Source organism: Euprymna scolopes, chromosome 11, assembly GCF_053919585.1.
Source record: "Euprymna scolopes isolate OS-2025 chromosome 11, ASM5391958v1, whole genome shotgun sequence".
Lineage (NCBI taxonomy): Eukaryota > Metazoa > Mollusca > Cephalopoda > Sepiida > Sepiolidae > Euprymna > Euprymna scolopes.
The window spans coordinates 59,053,580-59,078,236 of record NC_136492.1 but is presented as its reverse complement, the minus strand read 5'-3'; the positions used below and the strand labels follow the sequence as shown (position 1 = coordinate 59,078,236).

At 35.1% G+C, this 24,657-nt stretch overlaps 1 protein-coding gene across 4 annotated transcripts in view; it reads right to left on the bottom strand.

Annotated features, from left to right (window-relative positions):
- Positions 1 to 22,141, bottom strand: part of LOC145287867 (anoctamin-4-like) — a 746,862-nt gene extending 724,721 nt beyond the window's left edge. For all 4 annotated transcript variants that reach the window (XM_080135748.1, XM_080135749.1, XM_080135750.1 and 1 more), the window contains exon 1: positions 21,881 to 22,141. In XM_080135748.1, the coding sequence (XP_079991874.1) occupies positions 21,881 to 21,998 (118 nt within the window). In that variant the 5' untranslated portion in view covers positions 21,999 to 22,141. The remainder of the gene's footprint in view (positions 1 to 21,880) is intronic.
- Positions 22,142 to 24,657: the final 2,516 nt, after the last annotated feature.

Here is a 24,657-nt window from a genome sequence, read left to right as displayed (position 1 = left end):
ATAATATATAAAAATCGATAGAACATTGACTCTATAATAATATATACGAAATCTGCAAGAATTAAAATAACATATCTAAGCGTATTTCACGACCTGGCTATGCCAGGCGTCCCTGCTAGCTTGGATAAATACTTTTGCAGTTTTAACAAAATAACTACAATAATATCAGAGCGTCTCCATTTACGCTAAATATCTACAGAATGCCAACATCAATATATTACATATGAATGAGTCTCCTGTGGAATTTTCACAGGTTCCACTAATCGTATATGATTATTATAATGATATTCGAAAACGAGACTACATCAGACGGGAGGTCACGCATATTCTTGTACAGGGTTGCCAGATTGGCCTTTTTAAAGCCAAATTTTGCAAATCTGGTCTCTTTTTAAAGCAGTTTGGCTTCAAAAATTGTATTTAGCCTTTTTAAAAGTGTAACGTATGGACTAACTAAAGGAAGGACAAGCAGAATATTACATATATTATCAATCTTTATCTACAGATTATCAAAACATTTTCATTCTGTCATGCTTAGGTTTGAAATAGCAATTTTAGTTATGTCCACCTAACTCTGTCGGTCTGTTAGTACTCAGTCAATCCCAAGTTTGAAATAGCATTAAAAATTTAAAAACAAAAATGTTTCCATCCCAAACAAGGCATATTGCTACTAGGTAGGGTGTTGGGTAGAGAGATGCTTATTCAAATTACATTTAAATTGCTGCATGTTGGTAGAGTTTAAAAAACAATAAATAATGAGGGTGTTAGGGATTGGTCGATATTCACCAATGCCTGGTATCACAGCCGTGGTGTAAGCATAGATAAATATCTCCCAACCTTTAACAAAAAAAAATAAAATAAAAAGGTGTCAGTAATTAGCAATACGAAGACTGGTTTCGACATTTAATATAAAAATTTATTAAAGAAAGCATCATTTTTTTTTTTATGTATGTGTTCTCTGTCGTTGCATAAGAGAATAAATGGTAAAGCTTGTTTTTAATTCCGAAATTAAATGAGAGAGTCTTTCTGGACTGAGGAAGTAACGTTCCTTAAAAAAAAAAAAATAAAGCAAAAAGGAATTAAATTTTCGTGAAAATTCAGGTGCATGATGCACTCGAAGTCATGTTAGTGTTTTTACGTCCCACAAGACGGAGTCAGCAGCATTAAAAAAACAAAAAACAAACTAAAACTGCATCTTGAACTGGCTGAACTGGACTGGACTTGTTTAATTTACGCATGTAAAAGTTTATATAATCGAGTTCCAGACCATTCTGGACTATTTGTTGTATCGCTACGCATGGAGCATAACGTAGTCCTTTTATCGTATGTGTTTGGGCCATGTTGCTGAGACGACAGGAAAAGAGAAAAAGAGGCAGTTGATTTTCACGTGGCGTCTTTTATATCCCTTGGGTGGCTCTGTCAGAAAAGATTTGAGAAATGTGTTTTTCTTCAGCGCTGATTGGACAGAAAGCGGATACCCTCTGTCACGTGGTATGCTCCGTTTTACGTCCGCACGAAAAGACAAAGTTTTACTTTTTTATTTCCACAGAAGTTGTGTGGGTGTATATGGCAAATGTGCACATAACTGAAATGTGATTTATTTATTTTAATGTCTCTGGGCGTACTACTACTAGGGGAATACCACAGGCAAGCAGTTCGAGGAAAGAAACTATTAAAGTAGAAAACATTGTTGGGACGATTATCGTATCAGAATCGGAAAAATTTATGCCTAATTTCCGATGCCAATAGCGATTCTTTTAATATTCTCTTTTATTTGATTTTATTTCAAGCAAAATCTTGCACTGCAAGTAGTAATGGTAAAATAATAAATATTTATTGGTTTTTAAACTACCAGTAAATCTAAAATCCAGAGATCATGTTCCACAAGTGTATTTTTACATTTTAAAAAATATCTGCAAGTGTTTTTATGGTAATCGGGAACAAAATAACAACTTTATTATTAAATATTTAAAGATTTATAAAGAACTGGAATCGGAATCAGAACCGGAATTGGTAATTGTATCAGAATAAGGAATTTAGAACGGATTCGGTAATTTTATTAGAATTGGGAAAATTATTGAAATCGTCCTACCACTAGCAGAAAAATCTTCTGACATCATGGGACCTTTGTAGAGAAGGGGTGGAATTTTGCTGCTAATTGATTGGGTCAGAGATATTTATGTTGATGGAGAGGGTATATGTGCAGTAAGTTGATCGAAGCACATTCCATGCAAATACTTGTGAAAAAAGCACAGGAATACACTACTGTCGCTATGTGATAGGGGCTGAAACTTGGCAGGTATTGTGTCGTCTATTAGATATGAAACTTTTTTTTGTACCATGTCCAAGAGAGAAAGGCTATTGAATGATGCACCAACCCAGATGTGATAACTGTACTCCATGCATAGGCGAACGGGGAATTTTTAGAGATATCGGATATTGGCAGATGTTAAAAGTTATCTCGCCAAAATCATCGCTAACTGCAAAGCTTGAATGGACAAATCACCCTTTTCTTATTCGTATTTGTATTGAAAAGCAATCAACTTTAATTTCCTTAACTTCCGGCGAACATCTGAAATATTTACATTTTCATGAAAAAAGTTATAAGTCAAATAGATGCTTTAATATCTATTAGTGATGGGACGATTCCAATATTTTCCTTGATTCCGATACAATTACTGATTCCGTTCTAAATTCCTGATTGCGATACAATTGCTGATTTTGATTTCGATTCTTTTTAAATCTATTTAGGTATAGAGTTTGTTTTTTTTTGTTTATTTTTGTTTTAATTTTCGCATTACTTTAAAAAAAAAAAAACATTTAAGATGTGCACATATTTACACAAATATGAAAATACAATTCTAGAAGAATTGATCAATAGATTTTAGTTTTACTGGTGTTTAAAAATCAATGAATATTTATCGGTTTATCATTAGTAAGAACAACTGAAAATTTCGTTTTAAACAAAAACAAACAAAAAGAAAACAAACAAATTAAAAGAATCGTTTCGGGCATCGGAAAATGGGTACAATTTTTTTTCAGATTCCAATACCCCAAAAAGTTCTGATTCTGATTAATCTATTATTATAAAGTCGTATTCTTGTCTGTTTGTTTGTTTGTTCACAATATGTGTCATCATAGCAACTGACGCCATATATATCATAGCAGATGATGTCATATATCACGTCATAGCAGATGATGTAATAACAGATGATGCCATGTATATCATAGCAGATGATGTCATAACAGATGACACCATATATATCATAGCAGATGATTTCATAACAGATGACGCCATGTATATCATAGCAGATGATGCCATAACAGATGATGCCATATATCACGTCATAGCAGACAGCATCGTATATGACATATACTGTTTTCACTTGCCAACACTGGGTATATACAGCTAATATCTATATAAAGACATCTGAACAAATCATTTACGAGTGCCAATCCCATGGGTCAGATAGTGGAACTGCCGACTGCAAACTGGGCGGTTGTAGATTCAATTCTTTGCTCAGAAAGGGTGCAAGTATGATGTCACTGATGAGCTGTGATACAACGAAATAGTCAGTTTGTGGATGCCTATATATAAGCCCTCCTTCTTTGGTAGAGTACTTTCATGAAACGATTTTATCTGCTGCTTACTTAGCACAATGCGAAGTTCTTTATAAATAAACAAGCAAATGGAGCACTTTAAAAGTAGCGGTCAAATGTGTATATGAAGACATTTGAAGAAATCGTTTACGGGCGCCGGTCCAATGGGTCAGATAGTTGAACTGCCGACTATCAATTGGATGGTTGTAGGTTTGATTCCTGGTTTTGGATGGATACTAGTCTAGCCGCACTGATAAACTTTGATACGGTGAAGCAGTTTGTCTGTGTATGATTATATGAATTAAAAAGTGTTACATAAAAACGTTGTAAGTCAAGTAGATGCTTTGATATACGCAGCAAAAGCTGTTGAGTAGGTCAACCTGTACATGACTCATCGTAAACAGTAAACAGAATTGAAGTGTCAGCTCTCACCAACCCCAGACCTAAAGAAATACATTACATAACATTCGGCTATTGTCAAATGACAAGTACTAAATGGAAAATAAGTTGTAGTGGTGTCTAAGAACGATAAATTGAACACTATTTGTGGTTTTAAATGTCGCCCATGACAGTGACTTGTGTGCTGTGTTTGCAGTGATAAAGGGACAGCGTCTATCATAAACAAGCGGTTGTGATCAGACATCCAAGACAATGAACTGACCCCCAATAATAAGCAATTATTTACCTCCTCTCCAGGACGTGAGACACAAGGTTGGATGAAAGTGTTTCTGTGGTATGAATTGGATTTGAACCTGGAACACGGAGGTTTTCAGTTTGTATTGTTAACCACTTAGAGCAGGCATATCAATCATGCAAGCTATTGCAAGTCTGTCTGTTGTTGGATGCAACAGAGCTGCTGAAACTGGGTTAGCAGCAGCAGCAGCCATATGTAAATGACCAAGCTGGCTAAGCAATGTGACAGCAAAGATAAAAAGAACATGTTCAGAGAAGGAGATATTCACAATGTGTTTAAGGCATAGAGGATTCGAGACATGTTTGAGACACACGAGAACAGAAACAGACATGTTACACATATGCCCCATGAATGACAGGGAAAGACGTGTCCTAAACATGGCCGAACAAAGACAAAGTACTATGTGTTCGATACGACAGATTATTATTAAGCACTTTAGAGTATGTGAAAACTTTTGAACAAGAGATAAGGTGTTCTTCTGGAAGTACCTGTAAATAAATGTCTGTTGTTTTAATTAAAAAAAAAAATGTGAGTCGAATTCTTTGTCTTTATTTATGTGCGACTGTCTACATACAACATGTGGGCCCCCGAGTGTTGACATGTAATGACTACGTTACATGGGCAACAACTATGGATGTTTAAAAAGTAGAGAAAATTTTATTATCTCTCCTCGCTTTAGGAAACTCTTTTTTGACATAGAATCCATTGAGCGAAACATTACAACGTCTTTTTGTTATCACTATCTTTATTATCAAAGAATTTACAAGCAGTGACATTGTGAAGATTTAATAGGTATTTACAATCATTCACATCAAAACTTTTCAGAGAACAAGAATGACTGATCTTCACTTGTCATCTTCTATAATAAAACTCGGAATTGTACAGAAATTTCAGTTTGATGTACAAAAGGTTGTCAACAACAAGAGATGTCAAGCTCAGGACAAAACATGAAGATTGTTGATTTTTTTTTTTTTTTTTTTTTTTACAAAAGAGAAAATTATTTATGTAAAACTACAAATACAACTCTGTATCTAGGTTGGAAAGTTCAAAATCAAAATACATGAACGCGTTTGAATGCAAGTGGTCTGCGCATACACTATCCTGAATAAAAGCAAATAATTATATTTTGGACTAATCAGAAAACTTTCTGAATTTATTTGTAATAGTCTTCCTGGGAGCCACCTAAATCCTTTCAAAGCCAAGTTTGTTTTTCAATAAACCAATGGAACCCAGTTGATACGAATCTACTGATCGGTATTGCTGGGCGCCCCAGTTTGGGTGCTCATCTTTGCAACATCTCTCAACACAAACATTAATGAATACACAAACGCTAACAACTCATTGACTTATTATCATCTGCAAATCTGTATAAACTTTATTCATTCAAATATTTCTAATCTTTTCATTGAAATAGCTTATTAATATGAAAACAAATGAACATTAACTTTTATAAACACATTTTAATGAATTATAATTTATTTAACTGAGCAGAGAAGTTTGGAATACGATTTTCTCGCCCCCTGAAACTCATAGCTCTTAATTAATCGATCCAGACTTCTTCTAATGTCTCTTGTTAATGAACCCCTTCGTTTTTACAAGAACTCTAAAAATATTAATGAACATTCTATGTTATCCGATTGCTGTAAACTTTTCATTTTAAACATGCATAAACAATGTCTTTTGTGAATATATGCCTTCAGAACTCATTATTTTGTTTGTTTTGTTTACCTTACATTTGATTCTGATATTTTTTGGAATGATGGAATGAAACATTATTGTTACTTACGTTATTTATTACATATTTAGAACGTTTTCTTCATCCTGGTTGTTGAGATGTTCACAATACTTCGGCAGATGCACTTTCCAGTCTTCGTGGGATGACAAATCCAGTCCATTCTATAGAAACATTTTCAGTAAACCCACACATAACTTCCTGGAGAAGAGGTAAACAAATACTCTTCAGCCTTCTTCATGTATATATTTTTAGCAACCAGTAATCTTCTGTGAATTGCAAGCCAAATCTTTTATTTAAACCTACTGGCCAAGATTTCTTGCATTCTGTATAAATATCATTTCTTTTGTCTCTTCATCAGAGATTGAACACACTGTCACCGTAGACTTAGGGTTAGTGATCACTACCACAGACTTAGGGTTAGTGACCACCACCACCGACTGACTTAGGGTTAGTGACAACCACCACCACCACCACCACCACCACCACCGACTGACTTAGGGTTAGTAACAACCACCACCACCACCACCAACGATTGACTTAGGGTTAGTAACAACCACCACCACCACCACCAACGACTGACTTAGGGTTAGTGACAACCACCACCACAGATTTAAGGTTAGTGATTCTAGGTTGGCAGTGTTTTGCGTGAACAGTCGTCAGAGATGTCAGAAATTTTTTTGTTTCTATGTCTATCCTTGTAGCCATGTCACTAGTAAGGGTGCTGGAGGTAAACGTTTTATCTGGGCTGACATTATCCGCCTGATTGTCAGGGACCTGAACCTTGGATTATCCACTAAGGAGGCTGTCCTATCAGCAGGTGCAAAGTACTGGAGCTGCTTTATTGCCATTTGGTGAATGGATTCTGGACCATGTAGTAGCTTCTGGGTTAATATGATTCTTTCTCCTCTGATCTTGAGCATGTGGTACAATAGGGAAAGAGGTGGCTGGTTACTTTTAATACATTTAAAACCAAGCTTTTATCTTTACATCATCAACGCTCTGATCCCCATCTGATATCAATTGAAATGGATGGCTCTCGTCTTGGGGAGGCCTCATGTTTTGACAACCTTCAGGGCTTGACCTTTACTCCTGATCTGAAATGGAACACATACATCAAATCCGTTGCCAAGGCCATTGGAAAAACGATCCAGTAGGTATCTCACTGCTAATGCAGTTCTCTATCTATGTAAGAGCCAGGTACGTCCAATGATGGAGTAATGTTGGCACATCTGGGCAGGAGCTGTTAGAAAGGACTTATCCTGCCTTGAGAGAGTTCAAAATAGACTTTGTGTTCTTTTCTCTTCTCTGCAACCTCTTTCTCACAGAAGAGATGTTGCGACTTTGTTTCCACTTTATCGTTATTTTCATGGCAAGTGTTCGACTGAGCTCCAATCTATGGTTCCCCCCTCCCCAAACTTTCACAAGAAACACTCATCTAACTGAAAACACTATCAATAATTCCCCCACTCTTTATCTATGCCTAAATGTAAATGTAGATTCCATGAACAAAGCTTCTTTCTTAGAACTGCATGCCTGTGAAACTGTCTTCCGTTTGCTGGCTTTCCAGCTGACTACAATCTGATTGTCTTCAAGTCCAACGTAAACAAGTTCTTGATGAGCCGTTCCACTTAAGTTAACAAATTTACCGAATTTCCATTACTAACGATTACTGTATTGTCCAATTGACTACTGTACACTCTTTAACACTTATCCTCGAGTGGCCTATGGGCCTTGATAAGTGGTGATACCTATGTAAAAAAAAAAAAACGCCATCACCAACACAGGATTAGTGACCACCACCACCACCACCATAGACTTAAGGTTAGTAACCACCACCACCACCACCACCACCACAGAAAGAGTTACTGACCGTCACCACTACAAACTTGAGGTTAGTGACCACTACTACCACAGACTTAGGGTTATTTACTGCTATCCCAGATTTAGGGTTAGTATTGGGCATAATGAAAGGCTTGTTTTTTATTATTATTTTATCTCATAAATGTTGTCAGATTTATTTTTTGCATCAGTCATTTTTTTTTAGACCTACTAGTATTCGAAACATGCGCAAAGCACAAAGATTAAAGGACGCTGATTCTATAACGAGACATGTCACGATGCAATTTCACTTGAATACCGTAAAGTGAAATCATACTGGGAGGCTGCTAGTAAAAATCAATTAAAAAAAAATCAATTAAAAAAATATCAATTTAAAAAAAAAAATCAATTAAATTATTGTGAATTAATTGATACAGTTTTCAGATGAAACTTTCATCTGGAAATGAAACTAGTCTTGTAATAATCACAGACTTGAACCAGACGATTTTATTGGAAATGCAATTCGATCAGATACTTTGTACTATTAATTGGAACATGTAATACCCCCACCCCTCTCTCTCTCTCTCTCTCTCTCTCTTTCTCTCTCTATCTCTTTCTCTTTCTATCTCTTTCTCTCTCTATCTCTTTCTCTTTCTCGTATCTTAGCAGGTGACGTGAATATAACAAAATTTTATTTTATTCTTATAATATTATATAATCTTTACAAAGAAAAAAAGGGATTCAACATTATCAAGACCCAAAAGCCACTCGAGAATATGAGTTAATGAGCGAAAAACAGCATTAGTGATCGTTTGTGGTGGAAATTGGGTACAATTTGATTATTTAAAAGGGCGAGTCAACAAGAACTTGTTTACATTGGACTTGAACACGACCAAGTTGTAGCCAACTGGGAAGCAGGCATTGGATCAGAGTTCCACAAGCGGCCAGTTCTAGGAAAAAATCTTTGTTCACGGAATTTGCGGTTAGATTTAGGCACAGATAGAAAGTAGAGGAAATTTTTGGTAGTTGTTGTAGTTAGATGAGTGTTTTTTGTGAAAGTTTAACAAATTGACTATATTTGTTAGATCTGCAGAATTCAGCTCAACTTAACAAAGTCAAGACATAGGATTAGTCGACAAACAAACTTAGTCTTTCTCTGGGCTCATAGCGAAAACACACAGAAAACATGACATTTACTTAACAAACTTTATAAAAAAATTAATTTGAATAAAATCTTCATTTAGTGAAATCATTAGAGAAAAGGGTTGTTTTTACAAAATAAATGATCATATTGAGAATCCTGTGAATTCGATCAGGTATTTTGAACTAATTGGAACATGTAATCCCTCTTTCTCTATTTCCTTATATCTCTTTCTAGTAACTTAGCAGACGACGTGAGGATAACCAGATTATATTACAAGTAACAAATTGATTACATTTGTTAGAGCTGAAGAATCCAGCTTGACTTAATAAACTTTACAAAGAAAAAAAATAATTTAAACAAAATCTTCATTAAATGAAATAATTGAGCAAAAATGTTGTTTTATAAAATAAAATAAAAAATTGGATGTAATTCAACAAAATGTCGGCGTCAATATTTAGTGTTACTTTATAATTGTAACAGAGAATAACATCATTTTTTTGTGTGCAATTAGAAATCTCTGTAACAACAAATATATATACATACATATATATATATATATATATATATATATATATATATATATATATATATATATATATATATACATACCAGATATGATTTCTCTTATGTGTGTATTTCTTGTGGATACATAACATATCAAAGATAAATACTAGTGAAAAAACAATTTATCAAAAGCGGAACTGGAAAAATCAGAATTTTGGGGTATCAGAAGCAGAAAAATTTGGTACTTGTACAGCTTAATTAAGACATTAAAAAAATGAAAATATCGAAAATGTTTAAATTGTATGTATCCGATACGTAACAAAGTTCCCCGAAAAAAAAAATTCACTTAATTTCATCAAGTAATTTTTTTATTATTATTTTACAGTGAAAGAAAAACAATTTGTTATGATACCGAGCAAAAGGTTCGATTTTGAGGAAGAAAAGCTAGTATTAAAAAGGGGAGGGAGTGTTGGCGCTTTCGCTTTACATGGAGTTATCTTCTAGTGGCGTGTTCGCTAAATTCCATAGTGGCTGAGTTCAACGCGCTCTCATAAAAACGTGTTTTTCCGCTGTACAAAAAAAAAAAACAAACAAAAAAACAAAAACAACAACTACTCGATCAAATTAAGTGAATTCTTTTTTCGGAGATCTTTAGTCCAAAACGGATATGTACAATATAACCTTTTTCGATATTTTCAATTTTTTTAATGTCTTGATTAAACTATACAACGACCAAAAATTTGAGCCTAATTTCCGCTTCAAAAAAAAAACAAAAAAAAAAAAAAAAAAAAAAAAAAACAATTAAAAAAATTTTTTTTTGTGTGTGTTTAAAACTTAATTTTTTATTGCTGACAATAATAATAAAAGGATCAATATTTATTACCAACAAAACTAAAATTTATAGATCGTAATAATGAATTTAAGTAAAAATGTCACCGGAAAAAAATGTAACTTACTAGTCTAATTTTTCTTTCTTTCTTTTTTTTTTTTTTTTTTTTTTTTACTAAAAAGGATCTTCATTGACTGTGTCTAATTATTTATAAAAAATTTCAAATGACACATATTGAATTATTATTTTTATTATTTACCATTAATCGAATATTTATTGAAATGGAAAATAAAATAAAGGAAAACTAAAACGAATTGTGCAAAACCCTATTAAAAAATTTTTTTTCAAACATATAGCAGTAAAAAACTAGTTTTGTGTGTTGAGGATTGTTATGCTGCGTCGATTTTTGTCATGCATTTGCTGTATTTTGCCGTACTTAAAAGAGCGATGGCACACTGATATACGAAAATATAATAATATATCTTCATTGTCGGTGGCAATGAAGGAGTGTGGGTTAGTGAGGAAGGAATTCAACAGGTGGTTTTTCTTGAGCTCAAATCGCCACGCAACTCAATATCAATTTCGGGTTGTTATTATATAACAATTTGTGACCCTTCCCCCGCCGCAATTTGCAAACGGCAACAGCAGGACGTCGCTGTCAATGTAGCCACACCCCCAGAGCGTTTTTCCTTCTGCCGCTAACGTTTTGCAGGTGGTCCCAATCAACAATTATTTTATTTTTGACAATCCACCATATTTGTTTTCTCGACCAGATGCCCTGACTTCATCCAACGATTATTATACTATTAAGTTTTATAGTGTCAAATATAGGGTAATGATAATTTTAATAACTGAAATGAGAGTCTATATTTTTTAATCTAGATTGTTACTTGCTGTTGAGCTCGATTTTTCCCTCATTAAAAAGCAACCCTGCATCTAATTTCGCCCTCAAAGGGGACTCATTCATATGTATGTGAAGGTTGCCAACACTTCTAAATGGGAGTGTTTTCGTGGAATGACCTGGATTCGAACTCGGCAAACTCAGTCGGTATAGTTAACTACTGAACTACAGTCATTTCCCTTTTAAAGCTGCTACCAACATGTCAACATATGCTGCTGTTTACTCGTATTGGTCATATTTGTTAGAGTCCTAACATTTCCGATGGTTATGCGAGACTACATGCAACTGGGACTCACGTATCAATATCATCATGGAAACACTATCAGGACACTTCTTCACTATGGAGATAAGTCCGCAAATGCATGAGTCAGCAATCCCCCCCCTCTCTCTCTCTCTCTCTCTCTCTCTCTCTCTCTCTCTCCAACCTCTTTCTCTCTTCTTTCTATTCTCTTTCTCTCTCTCTCTCCGTTTACCTTTCTGCCTCTTTCGTTCTTTGTAAGTATGCCTCCCTCTTTCTCACTTTGTCGTTCAATATCTGTTGATCTTTCTCCCCCCCCCCTCTCTCTCCTCTCGTGGGGATTTTCTTCCTTTAAAAAACGTTCAGTTAAAACCCAAGCACACACAAAAAGAGGAGTCTGTACTTATTGTAAAAAAAAATAAAATAGTTGACCTGTGTTGACAGCTTTCTAAAAAAAAAAAAAAAAAAGAAGAAGAAGAAAGCGACAACTATTTTTTTTTAATTATTATTTTTTTAATCGAACAATTTTATTTAAGTCACAAAAAAGGGAATATCATACAAGAGATGTAAATATATATATATATATATATATATATATATAAATATATATATAAAGAGAGAGACAGACGGACAGACAGAGTATAGAATAAACAGACAGAGAAAATAAGCACGTGCGAATGATATGTTGCCTACAATTTGGAATATAACACTCTCCTCTTTCAACTGTTGCAATGCCGGTTCTTCAATCACACACGAGAGAGAGAGAGAGAGAGAGAGAGAGAGAGAGAGAGAGAGAGAGAGAGAGAGAGAGAGGGGGGGAGGGGGAGTAGTAGTAGTAGTAATGACGTCTGTTTATTGCTAGTAAATAACATCCTGTTTTTTTTTTATTTTTTTGTTTTTTTTTAGATTTCCTGACAAACTAGCTTCAATGAAATCCGACTTTATTTTTTTTTTCTTCTTATTTACTTGCTTCCCCAGAGAAAAAAAAGAAAAAGTTAGACACAAGGCCTGTTGTTAATGTGGGTGAAAATTCATCTCCCAAAAGGCTCACTCTGGATTGTAACAAAAATAAAAATTGTTTCAATCCACAAGGACTTTTCGTTCACTGACCGAGGATAGAGCAGAATAGATAAAGTGTAGCATCAGAACAGATACTACACTTTGTTTCTAGCCAAAGTTCAATTTAATTTTTTTTTGGGGGGGGGGGGGGGTCAAATGTTATTCTTTTTACAACAAAACCTTTTTCCTACTCTAACCTAGATTCTTTCACCTAAATAGCGCATTCACTGTATGGCTTTAATCCTAATTAAAAGATTCCTAATGTTTCAAGTAAATTTTATTTACAAAATTTTACACGAGTAAATGAGAAGTGGGACGAAATAGAAAGTAAAATAAAGAACCAAATGAAATGCTAATAAGGGCAAGTTAGGAAGGCCCTCCCAACCTTTTACTAGAGAATCTAGGTCATTAGTGTCCTGGTTGTTAGTGTCCCGAGCATAAGTGTCCTGGTCATTAGTGTCCCGGTCATAAGTGTCCTAGACCTTAAGTGTCCTACGTCTTTAGTGTACCTTTTTATTTGTGTACCAGTAACATAAAGAGAGCATACCCAAAAGGATTCATGAAAAATTCGAAGGTTCCTAGCGCTTTCGATTTATTCTTAAATCATGGAAATAAGGTCAAATAAATTTGACCTTATTTGAGTGCATGGAGTAAAAGTGGATCATGATTTTATTATAGATCATTGTAAAATTGATTGGAATAAATAAGCGTTCAGTTCTAGGTGATTGAATAGCGGTCCCCCCCCCTTCTTTGTCATAAGCTGATACTCCCCCTTGTTCCCTTTGTATCGTTTGCTATCCTTTATTTAAGGTCCTGGATATGACCTTAAACTATATCCGATGGTGAGGGCCCCAGCTTGCAGGGCTTAGGGAGTGTGGAGCCACCCTTTAATTGCCATTGCTCCCAGGTCCACTCTGACACGGAGTGGTAGCACCTGTTAGGGTCCCAACTATGGGTTAAATAGAATACGACTTAAAAAGCAAATATACTATATTAAAAAATCGTTCTTTAAAATCACCAGATTCGACATTAAATAACCTGAAAAGGGTTGATATGCCGTAAAACAAAACAACCAACCAACCAACCAACCTTTATTTAAGCGGCTCAGTAAGTTACAATCAAAAGGGTATTCTCTCCTACGCAAAAAAAAAACCTAGGACACTTAAGACCTAGGAAACTTGTGCTCAGGACACTCATAACGAGGACACTAATGACCGGTCACTTTTGCTAAGTATAAGACCACGCTCTGTGTTAGAAACTGATCTGCTTGTTTTCGGCTTGGAAGCCAGCTGAAAACTAGCAAGTTAATTTCTAAATGGAAGTGGGAACTAAGAGAGACATATAAAACAAAAAGATTGGGATGGAATATGGAGATGGATGGTGTCCTCCAAGATAGAAACAATGTTTAGGGGTAGCCAAAAGCAAGATAAATATGGGGAATGGGCATCTTTGGCGGATCTCTAGTATAAAAAATTCTCGACTAGCTACAACCACTATCAACAATTTCCTCCACTCTCTATCTGTGACCAAAATCTAAATACAGATTCCATGAACAAAGCTTCTTTCCTCGAACTGCCCGCCCGTGGAACACCGTTCCACTGGCATACTTCCCAGCTGACTACAATATGGTAGCCTTCAATGTAAACAAATTCTTGTTAAGCCGTCCTCTTATTTAATCAAGTTATACCCTATCCACACCATTAACAATTACTACACTACCAACTTACATTCATCAACCCTTATCCTCGAGTGGCCTTCGGGCCTTGATAGTATAAAACAGGATTAGGGTTCAGTTATTCCAATAGCTAAGAATATTTTTGCACAAATTCTTAGCCAAAGACCAGTGTTTTTGTTTTATCAGGTCGATGCAAAAGTGTTTTGTAGGTTTGTAGAAAAAGGTATTTTAAACCGTTGTAATTTATTTTGTGCATATTATTATTACTTAAACATATCAGCAGGAATAATTTATAACTTTTTCTTTCAGATTATTAAAGCGTCATTCATAGAGAAGCTTGCCTGTTTTCCACCTTCCGACCTTGTGTCACACTTCGGTGGACACCGAACAAGTATCTACCCCCATTATAATTCCAAAATATTGCAATAATGACTTAGATTCCATTGGCTGAAAGCCAAAGGAGAGCTCTATGTCTTATCTTAATTCTTCTGAACTCTTATTTATATATATCAGGTCAGTGCAAGAGTCTTTTCCAGTTTGTAGAAGGACATTTTAAACCGTTATAATTTATTTTATGCATATTGTTATTACTTAAACATATCACCAATGATTAATTTATAACTTTTTCTTTCAGATTATTAAAGCATCATTTCTATTTTTTCTGCAATACTCTCACCCATATTAACCCCAAAACGACCTTCTTTAGTTAACAGAAAGAGTGTCAGCTTCCATCATGATAATGCTCGTCCTCACACAAAACTAGTGACCAAAGATCTAAGAGAATTTGGTTGGTAAATCTTGCCCAATCCTACATATTCTGCTAACCTAGCTCCTTTGAATTATCACTTATTTCTGAGGATTTTTTTTTTTTAAGAAAGTGATCACTTATCAAGGCCCGAAGGCCACTCGAGGATATGGTTAATAAATTTAAGGTGGTGGTGTAATAATCGTTAATGGTGTAGGTTGGGTAGAATTCAAGGCGCGAAGGCCACTCGAGGATATGGTTAATAAATTTAAGGTGGTGATGTAATAATCGTTAATGATGTAGGTTGGGTAGAATTCAAGGCGCGAAGGCCACTCGGGGATATGGTTAATAAATTTAAGGTGGTGGTGTAGTAATCGTTAATGGTGTAGGTTTGGTAGAATTTAATTAATTAAGGGGACGGCTCAACAAGAACTTGTTTACGTTGAAGGTTACCATATTGTAGTCGGCTGAGAAACAGGCCTGTGGAACAATGTTCCACAGGAGGGAAGTTCTAGGGAATAAGCTTTGTTCATGGAATCTGCGTTTAGATTTAGGCACAGATAGAGAGTGGGGGAAGTTGTTGATAGCGGTTGTAACTAGTCGAGTGTTTTTTTTTGTGAAAGTTTGGCAAGGGGTAAACATATTAATAGATTGTAGCTCAGAAAACCATTTAGATACTCAGGTTAACATAACGAAAAGAGATTGAACATGAGTTAGACTCATGTTTCACATCAGAACGTAAAGAATTTTACAAGCGGGGCATTCACAAGCTCATTGACAGATGACATTAAGTTATAGAGAACAAAGATCCCTGTTGTTATGAATAAAGGTTTTCAAAAACACAGCTTTTCGTTTTCAAAACAAAATTTGAAATCAGCGAAAACTTTTGCACAAGCCAAATATAAAAACAAGCAAAAAGCAAACAAGAAAAGTAAACATCTGTTTCAATTCATGTGATGATAACGTGTAAATGTAAAAATGTATTTATTTTTTACTATATATATATATATATATATATATATATATAAGCGAGATAAGACACTGTTAGAATTCAGATGAAAAATCCTGATAGATATTACTTGAAGTAATACTTTCAAGCAGATCCTAGCCAAAAAGGAAAAGCTCAATATTTAAGAATAGAGCAATATATAAGTTTGGTGGTTCAATTTTAAATTATGAAAAAGCAACATATAGAGACATATATTCAATTTAAGAATTTATTGCTTGACAAAGGAATATATAGAAGGGGTTATTTTAATTTCCTTAATCCATGGATTTTCAACAATGGCTCACATCATCAGAGGAAATGAAATGCAGTTAGCAAAATGTTCAGCTGCGAATGGACGCTATTTTGCTTTTCAGCGCAATTATTGAAAATAGTTTTTTGAGTGGTTGTGGAGAGTTATATGGAGAAAATTATACGAAAAAAGAAGTTGATACAACCTGGGTAGTCCATTATCGGAAGGAGTCCAATGTCATTCGGGGTTATGAATCCGGGTGGGCAGAAAATAAGCCCATGGGAGAAAGTGATATTTCCATATAGCGAAATAATATAATGAAATCAAAAAAGATGCAGTATTTACCTGATATATGCAATGGTAAACTTCAATCTAATATAAATACCAGTATTTATTTATAGATATTTTAATCCCAACCAAATAAAAAAGCTCAATACACACAATAGAGAGTAGAACTTATTATAAGAGAAAAAAAATTAAAACAGTAAGTTTTAATTTTTTTTTCTCTTATCCCCGAAACAGTGTCTCATGGTAAACAACTGATGATCCCTTAAATTAACATTAATACTCTAGTGAATTCGAGAAAGCAAGTTGATGCATTGATAGCAGGTGATTAAATGACTTACTGACTAAATAGTTTTCTAACGAATGATAAAAAATATAAAAATTAAATAAGTTTTTTTTTAATATAGTTTTAAAGATTAAAAAACTTCCAAGACTATATATATATATAAGTAGTAGTGTGTGTGTGTGTGTGTATGTGTGTGTATGTGTGTGTATGTGTGTGTGTGTGTGTGTGTGTGTGTGTGTGTGTGTGTGTGTGTGTGTGCAACTCTCCTAAAACCCAAACCGCTGGATCGATCATAACCAAATCTGCCATAATGATAGTCCCCTACCTAAGGATGGTGTATACCATTTTTCAAGATTAAGTTCAAAGGTCAAGGTCATAGCCTATGTATATATACTCTCCTACAGCCAGCATTTCTCACACAGAAAGTTGTTGAGATGCTTGAAAAAGTGGTAGTCAATAGGTGAGAGGTCTGGAGAGTATGGCGGATAAGGCAGAGTTTTGTAGCCCAATTTATTCAACTTTTGCAGGATTGCTTTAGCAACGTGTGGTCGGGCATTGTCGTCGAGGAGAATTGGGCCTTTTCTGTTGACTCATGTTGGGTGTCGAAGTTTCTGATGCATTTCATCCATTTGTTGACAGTACTTTTCTGCTGTTATGGCTTCGCCTGCATTAAAAACTGTAATGGATGAGACCAGTCACAGACCACCAAACAGTCAGCATGACCTTCTTTTGGTGCAGCTCTAGTTTTGGGAAGTGTCGTGGAGCTTTGTCGGCATCTAACCACTGAGCTGAGTGTCGCCGGTTGTCGTAAAGAACCCACTTTTGATTGCAAGCCACAACCCGGTCAAGAAACAGGTCGTTCTTGCTGCATAAAAGAAGGGAAGATGGCACTTCATAATAGCATTTCTTTTGGTTTTCGTTCAATTCACAAGCCACCCATTTATCAAGTTTTTTTTTTTTTTTTGTCTTTTCAAGTGGTTGGAAATCGTTGTATACGTTACGTCTAATTCAAAAGAAGTTCTTGAACAGTTGTGGATTGGCTTCGATTAAAGCTCTTAATTGATCGTTGTAAACATCTGATGACCGACCACTATGCTCATCATGTTCAAAACTCTTGTCGCCGCCACAAAATTTCTTCAACCACCATTGTGCTGTGTGTTCAGTAGTGGTTCCTGAGTCAAATGCTTCATTGATATCGCGAGCTTTTCAGCAGCTTTTCGGCCTAGCTTGAATTGAAATAAGAGAAATTGTACGAATTTGCTTTTTTTCCATCTTGTATTCAACGTTCTGAAAAGACATATTTTAAAACGATTGTAATTTACACGATTACATAGATTAAATAGATTAGATAGAATGAAAAACGCTCTTTAAAATGATATATAGAGTAAAGGTATTATAACGAAAACTCTTTTGAAAATACATCATTTGAAATTAAAACTTCACAAGAACTTTTGCATAAACCTAATAGATTAGGAAAATATAGTCACCATCTTCATAAATAAGTCAAGAAAGGAGCTGACTAAGAAAGATCAATAAGTCATCTTCATAATAATGTACCTTTATTAGAAACTTATGAACCTTGACGTGTTTACAAAGACGGTGATTATATTTTTCCGGTCGAGTTTTAATTTTGTTGTCTCGCGTGTGCGACGAGACTTGCTCTAACTTAATGTTTTATGTTCTCTCTTTTTTTTTTTTTTTAATTAAAACAAAGCTTAAGTAAAAATTAGTTGTTTAAGAGTAATGTCGGAACTCATTTCACTTAAACTAATTTACGTAACTGAAATAGGTATTAAATCAAATAAAATGTATTTTTTAATGGAATCTAATAGATACCAATAATTTATTAGTAATTGAACCCGAAACAGGAAATCTAAGAGATAAACGCACGATCGCAGCTTCCTCCCAACCAGATCGCACCTTGTAACGTAATGGGGGTCTAGATGCTTACACAATCCACCCCGCAAAACATGACTCGAAATAGAGGATGTTTAAACTAACAGGGCTGCTTCCCATGTGTACATGCATCAATGAACAGAAAGAATTTCTATGAAATATATATTTTTTTTTTAAATAAATTTCTAGCAGATTCTGAATTGATGCTTTGGAATGGTTAGTTTGTTGGTTTCGTTTTACGGCATATCAGCCCTTTTCAGGTTATTTAATGCTGAATCCAGTGATTTTGAAGAACCTTTTTTTTTAATAGAATATATATTTTTTTAAATCGGTTTCTATTTAACCCATAGTTGGGACTCTAACAGGTACTACACCACTCCGTGTCAGAGTGGACCTGGGAGCAATGGCAATTAAAGGGTGGTTCCACACTCCCCAAAGCCGGCAAGCTGGGGCCTCACCATCGGATATAGTTTAAGGTCATATCCAAGACCGCTTTGGAATGGAGACCGCATCCTTCTTTTGTCATTAAATAAAGAGCATTACTTTTTAACTGCATTATAGTAGATTACCACACTTAGAAACAATTGTCGCAAAAAGAGCACTTATGCATTTCAGTTTTCGAGGACAGTTATTTTTGCTTTTATTTTTTAAGATTTCCACTCGGAATAGGGGGAGACAATTCGACAAATTGCCATGAAAAATGTATGAGTTTAAAAAAAAAAACACATACACATTTTTTTTTTTTTGTACTTAGGTCTATGTTATTGCGCTTAAATACTTACGTTATTATTTAGAAAGTCATTAACATGAGTAGGGGAGGGTGTTTTGTAACTATTTTGTACTTTCACCTAACACATAATAGACAAAAATATCGTAAAATCTTTCGCAATTAATAAAAATAAGTATAAAAATTACAAATAATCTTTATTAGAGAACTTTGGGAACTTCTTCAATTGTCTCCCTCTGTTCCAAATGGAATTCTTCAAAAGTGGAAACAAAAACAAATTGCCATAAAAATTATAATGAACAAGTTCCCCCTCCCTCCCCAAAAATTCACTTCTACATCTTTTTGTAAAAAAGTCTCTCTCTCTCTCTCTCTCTCTCTCTCTCTCTCTCTCTCTCTCTCTCTCTCTCTCTCTCTCTCTCTCTCTCTCACACACACACACACACACACTTCGGAAGAGAGACTAGATAGATAGATAGATAGATAGATAGATAGATAGAGAGAGAGAGAGAGAGAGAGAGAGAGAGAGAGAGAGAGAGAGAGAGAGAGAGAGAGAGAGAGAAGCGACATTTTTTAAAATCAGACAGGAATGCTCGTGAAAATAATAAAAAAGAAACTGTTTTCCTTAGGTTTAGTAGCACGAAAGTGAACTAACCTGGCATATACTCTACGGGCTTATATCAGTATATATTACGCTTCTTTTTGGAGTGCGAAGGAGCAGGCGAGGGGTTTAATCCTCCTAGACATTACATCCTACTTCTGGACGAGGAATTGGTTAATCATTGGAATGGATGCCTGAGCCCCCCCCCCCCGAGAAATGATCCGATTACTGCAAAAAAGTTTCCAATCAGTATTTTAAAGACTTCAAAATCACATGAGTACTAAGAAGTGAAATAGTGCATTTGACAGCAGCTCAATGGCGGCTATTCCAACTTTACAACCGTAAGCCGCCATCGAGTAAGTAGATTGGTTTTCTTTTATCAAATGGTTAAAATTTTAAAAAATTCAGGTCAGCTGTTATAATTAAAATCTATTCAATTATTGCTATTATTGGTTCACAAGGAGCTTTCACACAGGTCATCAAAGATCTATCCTTGAAAACAGCCTGTGGTGTTCCCTGGAAGCTGAGTGACAACAAGTCTCCCCAGATTTCCAGTACTCTCCACCTCTTTTGATAGTATTTGCAAATAAATTTGCATTATCTCAACATCTCCACTGGAATTTGAGTGGCAATAAGCCTCTCCAAGATTCCAATTCTCTTCGCACTTTTCCAGCGGAGGTCTGATCAGTGCTCTCTCCTCGGTCTTTCCATTCTCCTTGACTCTTCTTGGCTGTTTGGTCCCACTCTTTTTTCTTAGGGGAGCAGTGATGTGGTAATGGGGAATAGGGTGGGGGGTCATAGAACATATAGATATGCTGCTTCAATGTTCTTAGTTCCATGATGAAAATTAAATATCAAGTAAAATGATATTTGGTGCTTGTTCAGATTGGCACTTATAACGATAAACACAAATAAAGAAAATGTTTTATATCGTACCTACTTGTCACAGAATGAACATTGTATATTCCAAAAATCACAAAGTAGTTTTTTTTATTTACAAAATTCGAATTTTCCGTTTTTACAGATAAGTGCCAGACGAGGCCATGTTTATCTAGAAAAATAATAAGGGGAGGTAATCAGTGATTATTTTGGCAGTTCCCACGTGCATTTGGGTTGTCTATGTTTGTTTATCGATTCGTTGTACGTTTTTTCACCCTCATCAAAACAGAGTAAATTTTGATTTTCTTTAATAATAATAATAATAATAATAATAATAATAATAATAATAATAATAATAATAATAATAATAAAAACTACTTGATCAAATTATGGGATTTAAATTCCTCAATAAGTGCGAATCTGAATAAGCACCTGAAATTTTTCGGGAAAAACATTAAATAATTCGAATAAAAATCTTTTTAAATATTTTTTTAAAATATTAAACTTAAAACCTTGTTTATGATCGTTTGGTAAAAGAGAAACATTGTACTTGGTGACGGTTTACGATTATGAATTCAGAATAGCCACCATCAAGCGCATTTCGCCGCATTTTTCACTTTTATCAAAACAGATGCCAGCCATATTTTCTTTCTTTTTTTAAAATTTTTTTTTTTTTAACTATGAATGGTGAATGGATGTTTTTAATACCCGGCAGGGTGCAGCAGATTGTGTCGCAACATTTGAAAGTGATATTAAAGTCTTTAAACTGCCCGGTATAACTAAAGTTTAAGGGCAAAAGGGCTCATTCATTACGGCTTATTTATGCTCCTTAACTAAACGAGAGATATACATTTTCGACAGCGCCCCTATCGTAGCAAAGAACGGGGAGCGTTGTAATTGTACGACCGTACTAATATAAGTGTGTATCAGTATTCTACTACTACTACTACTACTACTAATACTAATACTAATACTAATACTACTACTAATACTACTACTATAGTTTACAAAAATCAAAACTTGTAGTATTACCTGGTAACGCACCAATAGGCGTTTCTGTGTATTTAAGGACCAGTGCACTCGGGGATCGATTTGTCCTTTTGGTAGAATATTTATTCCGATTCTCGATTTCCTCGTCCGCTTCATCCATGGTAAAAAAGAGAAGTGAATTTTTTTTTTTTTTTTTTTTTTCCTAAATTACTGTAGACATTTGTTACATAAAGTCATTTATAGGGACCAGATTTAATTCGAGATAAATCCCTTCAACAAGCGGCCAAAGTGCGCGCGTGTGAGATCCAGAGGATCGCGCTTTTAACAAGCATTAAAACTGGAAGATTATACCATCGGCACACTCGTTCTACTTTCTTTCTTTCTTTCTTTTTTTTCTTTTCCCTTTTTGCTTTCTTTTCACAGAATCAGCCTGCAAGCCACCATGTTGCGATGTTCTTGCTATAAGATGCCGTAGAAGACAGAAGTTGGCAAACTAACTAATTTAGGAATTACTAGACACAAAGAAAGAAAGAAAAAAAAAAGGCTACGGAGTGGAGGAGGGTATGTTAACTTTGGAACGCCGAAAGAATACGAAGAGACAAAATATGGCATAGTGTGCTTGAATGTTATTGTTTTCTTCTTTTTTTTTTTGTTTTCTTTTTTGTACATATGGAAATAGTCTCAGAGTTTTGCTTTTTATTTTAATATGTGCGTATGGTGCAACACGAGATGCTGACAGAGATACTGAAGCTATTTATCTCTCTCCCACAGAGGGATGATGTGACAGAAGGGCCATAAAGTGGAATTTGAAGACCCAGCATCCTAGAGGAAGAGCATTTTGAACTGCAAAAAATGCCTAAGCAGCCCCGTCAGAATTCAACGATTGGCGCGCCTTAGGCAATTAGCAATAAATTAACCCGTTCTCAAAAGGAGAAGGAAAAACCTGGGAAGGTGAACCTCCTAGAAATGCATAGACATATGCAAACAGGCAAACATGCCTCAGTCAACAGAGAACAAGAAACAGACACATGCCTTGGTCAACAGGGAACAAACCACCCCAACAGTGGACTAGACTCATACTTTTTATTTTTAGATTCAAATATTAATAACTCCATTTTATTTCAGTATTTAATTTATGTATTTCTGTTTTATTAAATGTTAGCTTTTTTTCTCGTCCATAAATGTTTATTTATCTACCGAGTTGATCTAAAATATTGTATACTCAATCCATTATATTATCCTTTTCAATCTACACCCCTTAATTACGCTGGCTTCGATCTTATATCGCAATTACTTATAACGTCACCAACTAACTTTCGGAAGAACCCCCCGCCCCATCCGCTTTTCTTTTATATCGTAAGTTTCTTAAAACGTGACTAGCTAAAGTTCAGAATAAAATCACGCTTTTCTTTTAACGGTTAATTTAAACAAAAAAAATCTTTTGGACGCTGTTAACTTAAATTTCTCACTTCAGTTTACATTTTGGAGACGGACGTGTTTTTGTTGAGATAAGTGATTTCAATTTTAATCATACTTTTTATTTTTAGATTCAAATATTATTAACTCCATTTTATTTCAGTATTTAATTTATGTATTTCTGTTTTATTAAATGCTAGCTTTTTTTCTCGTCCATAAATGTTTATTTATCTACCAAGTTGATTGCAAAAATAGATTACGAATTTGTACTCATTCTTAGTTCGTGAGAGGGGAATCTATCACCATACTTTCCCTTAAACACGTCTATTGGACTTTTATTAAGTAGAATACTTAATATTTTTTTTTTTTTAATGGAGAGTAGAAAACGCATTGTGGATGCGTTATCGGCAGCTCCTGTTACTCTCGCTTTTTCTTATTTGTCCCTCAGTCCTCATTTTTTAATGAGTGATTTTTCTGACAAAGAGAGAAGAAAAAGCTGTTTTCTAGGTTGGCAGTATTATGCGCGAACAGTTGGCAGAGATGGCGGAAATTTTCTGTTTCTATGTCTATCCTTGTAGCCATGTCACTAGTAAGGGTGCTCGAGGTAAACGTTTTGTCTGGGCTGACGTTATCCGCCTGATAGTCAGGGACCCGAACCTTGGATTGACCACTAAGGAGGCTGTCCCATCAGCAGGTGCAAAGTACTGGGGCTGCTGTATTGCCATTTGGTGAATGGATTCTGGACCATGCAGTAGCTTCTGGTGGGGCCTCTCGATGCCATACTAGTGGGTAATTGTTACGGCTTTACCTTATCATTAGCTACAAATAATAAAAAAAAAAATTCTTAGTTTCCCCTCTCTGTCCTGCTCTAAGTAAATCTGACGACCTAGTCCACAAATTCCAAAATTTCATCATGACAAGTTTCAAGAAAAAATACACGACTAAACCCGGTTCTCCAACTTCCAACGTAGACCCCTACTACCATGTCTCCTTCTCCAACATCAGGGGTCTACGTTCTAACCTTCCAGAGGTGGAAACCCAATTGCAGGAGACTAAACCAGACCTTTTATTTTTAAGTGAAACTGGTATTGGACAGGCTATTTCCCTAGAAGAGTTCGCAATTAAAGGATACTCTAACTTAACTTCTAAATCTGACCCCCAAGATCGCTATGGGCATGGAATATGTGCCTATATTAAAGATAGCTTTCCATGTGGTAGGGACATCTCCAGGGAAGATCCTAACTTACTCTATATGTGCTTCCGGGTTGCTTTAGCTTGCACTACGCCATTTATATTTACTCTCTATCGCCCCCATAACAGCGGAGTTACTATCTTTCAAAGCATATCTGAGAAAATTGACCAAGTCCTATCTGCTTATCCTTCAGCTAACATTCACGTATGTG